Source organism: Lupinus angustifolius, chromosome LG05, assembly GCF_001865875.1.
Source record: "Lupinus angustifolius cultivar Tanjil chromosome LG05, LupAngTanjil_v1.0, whole genome shotgun sequence".
NCBI classification, from domain to species: Eukaryota; Viridiplantae; Streptophyta; class Magnoliopsida; order Fabales; family Fabaceae; genus Lupinus; species Lupinus angustifolius.
In genome coordinates this window covers 19,485,116-19,489,964 of record NC_032013.1, presented here as the reverse complement: position 1 = coordinate 19,489,964, position 4,849 = coordinate 19,485,116, and the positions used below count along the sequence as shown (strand labels likewise).

General features: G+C 34.5%; 1 protein-coding gene across 1 annotated transcript; it reads right to left on the bottom strand.

The window, feature by feature from the left end:
* LOC109347049 (DCN1-like protein 2) lies at positions 607-4,607 on the bottom strand. Its single transcript, XM_019586778.1, has 5 exons — positions 4,583-4,607; positions 3,749-3,786; positions 2,495-2,518; positions 803-885; positions 607-717 (listed from the first exon to the last, which is right to left on the bottom strand). Exons 1-5 carry the CDS (start codon positions 4,605-4,607, stop codon positions 627-629), a joined length of 261 nt encoding a protein of 86 aa, XP_019442323.1. The 3' UTR covers positions 607-626.

Genomic DNA, 4,849 nt, shown 5'->3' with positions numbered 1-4,849 from the left:
AATAGGTTTTTGGCTGGGGCTACACCGCAAGAAAGGTTTTCTTAGGCGGTAGGAAGTGAGTCAAACCAAGGGATAAGGTTCTTTAGTTTTCAAGAAAGTGTTTAAGTGTTGTAATTGAAAGAATTGTTTATAAAACGTTATTTCGATTATAGTGAAGAAAAATCTCCCACATCAGACGGGGCCTGGATGTAGTTTGCAAGTGGACCCGCAAACGAACCAGGATAAAAACCTTGTTGCACGCTTTTCTTTCCCTACTCTCTTTATTGCTTTAATCGATTACTTTGTATAGTTGTATTAGCTGTAATAATCTGTTTCTATATCTTGTACTGTTGTAACTCTGATATATCTGTTAGCTCTGTATATTTGCTTCGATCTCAGTTTGTTGTCGTACAAGAAACTGAAACTGTTTGTGCAATCTGAGCTGTTTTAGTGGATTAAAAAGTTGTAGTTAATCGATTATTCTTTCTGTGTTAATCGATTAAACTGGGGTTTTTCAGCATGCATTATAAGTTGTTTGTGAAAAGCGGATACTTTGACCGCTACATCTATTCAACCCCTTCTAGGTGTATTTTGTGTATTTTAGCCACTGATACCTAACATAAGTGTATGACAAAACTAATTTGGAGCTATAATTTGAATGCTACTATCGTACGTTCATCTTTCAGCTCAGAGCGCATATATGGTATCTTTTCACGGAATTTCTCCAGTGAATCAACCCTGCAACAATTTTATGGACTTCAATTGGGGTTTTTATTCATTACAAGAACAAAATTCCTTGTAAAGATACTAAAAATATGCATACCCCAGAGACTGTAAACCGTCAATGAACTCCTTCTGGGTAAATTCACACATGGTGCCAGCCTTCATGTGCCAAGAAATAACTAACTGCAAAAATGTCAACATCCCATGCATTCCCACCATACAACAAAGTAATCGGTAGGAACAGTACACAGACATAAATGATGAGAAAATGAAAGGGCTTGAATTAAAACATCTAAGTGAATCCACAATCAAAAAGGAAGATGAGACCAAAGTTAGTCTAATTAGTATTTCCCTTAGAACCAACCAATGTGCAGGCCAGAAATAAATCCTGAAAATCATTAGGACCATAGCTAGCTCATGTTCGAATGCCTCAATTAAATCCTGAAAATCCCAAAAGCCTTGCATGATGAAATAAGGGGAATGAAGGGGTACCCATCTTTTTATCTAAGGTTCAGTATATAGTTGTCAACATTTCATTGCGTATTGGTTAATGCTTGATAGCTAGTTACCCTGAGTAACTTACCCACCTGGGTATCACAGAAACTTCCTGTGATAAAAAAGGCAGACAAGACCTATAGTGTGAAGTGCAAGACTCCAAGTGAGAATAACAAGGGCATGGAAGCACAAAGAAAAGGACACGAAATAGAGAAGAACAGTGAAGGTCAAACAGCAATGCATACTGATGAGGAAAATTGAAGTGTGTGTGTGTGAATAAGAGAGGGAGAGAGAGAGATATGAAAAATGGGGCTTAATTTTTGGTTTCTTTATAAATTCTCTTAAACTTGATATACCATGAACTAATATAATTACCACAGCTGAAATGTAGCCTAGTCATAAAAATGCAATTTTCTTGATTCTTGTTATTCTGTATTTTATTGTCCATGGTTGAGTGTTTACCAATGCTCTTGTTTTTTAATGTCTGATCACCATTCAATTATTTTGAGGTTCATAATGAAACCGAGAACTAATTTACTAAATTTGCTTCTTATTCAATAAACACCAAAAATCAAGTGATAGCTAGAGATGGATAAGTGTGATTTGCGTAACCTTAGTGGGAACCTCTAGAGCCTAATAAACCTCCATTTCTCTATACTGCAGTAAGAGGTTAGGCAAATTAGTAGGTTAAGGTAGTTTGTCATAACTTGAGAAAGAATGTTGAACAACAGGAATAGTTTACTTCAAAACATAAAAATAATAGCAAGAACCAAAGGTTGAAGTGGGTTAACTAGGTGAAGTTGAATGCTCTAGTGTGTTCTCTCCTGATTAAAACAATGTTCAGTTTTAGTGTCAGCAATATTTTGTTTTAATCATTTACTTTGCTATCTTAATTCATTTATTCTAATTTTAGATTTTAATTTAACTTTTGGCATCTAATTAATTAAAAAAAAATGGCTCTTTGAGCAGTGCTAAAATCAGCAATGTCAGTACTTGATGAGTAATGCTAAAGTTTACACCATTAACTCAAGCAAAAAAAATACATTTTATTCTTCTATTTCATTAGGAAAAACCGTCATTACTTCCAATGAAGTTTTCACCTCCTATGCTTACTTTATAGATCATTCCACAATATCTACGGAATGTTCAGTTTATGTATTTGTCACCAAAATGATCACCGTTAACCGTAGATTTACTAAAATATAATGCACATGACAATGTGAAAGGAAAAAAGTTATAGCCCAAGCAATATCGCATGATCAAAAAATGAAAATTATTTTGAAATGCACATTCATACCATTACTATATCTTGATGATCCACCTGCACAGGAAAAGAAGCCTCAAGTATCAATTAAACTGAACAAAAATGAATATAACTTTCTGAATGAGTCAAAATTCAAAGTCACTGGAAATATAAATATGATGTTAAAATAATCTGAACTCCGTGTGACATCAATCAACAACTTACAAGTTAGAACAGTACGAGATATGACTAATGTAATGAGTACATTTTTAACAAGTCCTAATATAGTGGGATGGTCCAACATACATGAATATGATACATAAAGTGGGCATCACCTCTGGTACCAATATGATAAATATGCTAAGCAAATAAATGTTGAGAAAATTAGGTTACAGGAGGGAATATTAAATAGAATATACAATGTTTGTAGACACTTAAAAGGTTCAAATGTCAATTTGCATGATATATATTCAATTTAAATGGTGCCTAATATACTTCAAAAGTTCAAATTTAGGGGGTTTTAGTTGTAATTTAAGTTTTAATCTACTTTATTGTATTTTGACTTAATTTATTTATCTACAGGAAGTTCATAATGTAGCTTCATTTAGATTGATATGCTTCATTTTTTATTTTTTATAGAATGCATTGAATCAGCTTATTTATGCTGCTGGGCTAAATCTGGTTTTTATATTGTGCTTTTCCATAAACACATCCCAGCAAAAAAGAAAGGAAAAACTACACGTTTTTTTGGAACTTGCAGATCCCTTCAGCAAATTACATTTTCATTCTCCCTTAATTCTATCTGAACCTATACCACTATCATTCCTCCCATCTTGTTCACACAATTAAATTGGGTATTAAGTTATGGACTACTTGATCCCCATGTTTTGACTAATCCTAGTGAAAGCAATTACCAAAGAATAAATGAAAAGTTTACTTTTAAGGCAAAATTCTAGTTGTCAAATCTGTGTCCTGCATATCTTATGTGTTATGATGTGAAAAGTAAGCTTTGTTCTTCCTCTCCCTTTAATTTGACTTGACTACTTAATCTCCACTACTCTGTTAATCATGATAGACTCCCAATCAGATGTCTACCCAAACAGATATGCCTTTAAATAACTCAACAGAAAAAGCCTTAAACCATTTTACTACATAATGCAATTCTACTCCAAATCCGGTTAAATCATCTGGAATTGTTGTTTGCAAGTACAGTTCACATCCTTACAAGTTACAACAGTTTCCATAATTGCAAACATGAAGAAACACATCAAGACATCACGAATATAAGTTAGGTTCGGAAAAGGCAACCTGTATGTCATTGCAAAGGAGAGTGTACTTATAAGCCTCTGTTACAGCTTTCAATAAATCAGTAACTGACTAACACTAACTGCCTCTGCTGACATCAGAAGATGTCAGATTACATTTTAACACTTGAACTAAACACTAGCTCTATTCTATAATAGTGACAGATGCAAGTAATGGGAAATCACAAATTCCAAGAATGACCCACGCAAAATAACTTTGATTATGATAGACCCACAATTAAGCATGTGTGTAACAAAAGAGTATAGAGAGGCAATAGTGGGTAGCAATTACAGCTAGACAGTGGAGAGAGTGAAGGCGGCAACAATTACAGGTAGTAGGTGGAGAGAGTGAAGAGGCAAATGAACAGGTATTGAGTGAGGAATCAATAAGGAAGTGAAGGGATGATTCTGGAATTTGTAGGGGTTGGGGTGACTTATCCCATCTGGGCAGAGAAAGCACTTTGCTTCCCTAACACTCTTCTTATATATTCTACTGTTGCTTCTATCCCTGCATTTTCGGTTTTCTATTCAACATAGTTGGGACTTGATTTCTTGGTTTTTTTGCTTTTGTGTATTATTCATGCCAGTTTCTATCAACTTTGCTTCCTTGACTCTCTTCTAACATACATACAATGGCGGAGGAGATTATAGGGACAGGTGGGGGCAGCTGACCTCTGAATTTTTTCCAACCTGAAACATATTTGTTGTTCAGTAAAATATGCGGCTTCGTGTGTTCTTTGTTGTGATTTAACAGAAAAATACTTAATTATTAAACTTCTAAATTATAAAATAAACTTTTACAACCAATCCTAACAAGTAACACATACAGTGATACAACCTTTGGAAGAACACATGAACTTCATTTACCTACACTAAAATGAAGTCTTTATGGAGATACTAATTGGAGCTCACATATTTCGCTTTGGAAGAACACATGCACTCCATTTACCTACACTCAAATGTCAATTTCAATATTTTAGTCGGGAAAATTACGGGATAGTGTATGTTTTGAATTAATTACGGGATTGGGGTAGATTTTAGTGGATCTCGTGGACCTGATCCACGAGTTTGGCAAAGTCGTGGACCAGAGCCACGATTTCACTGG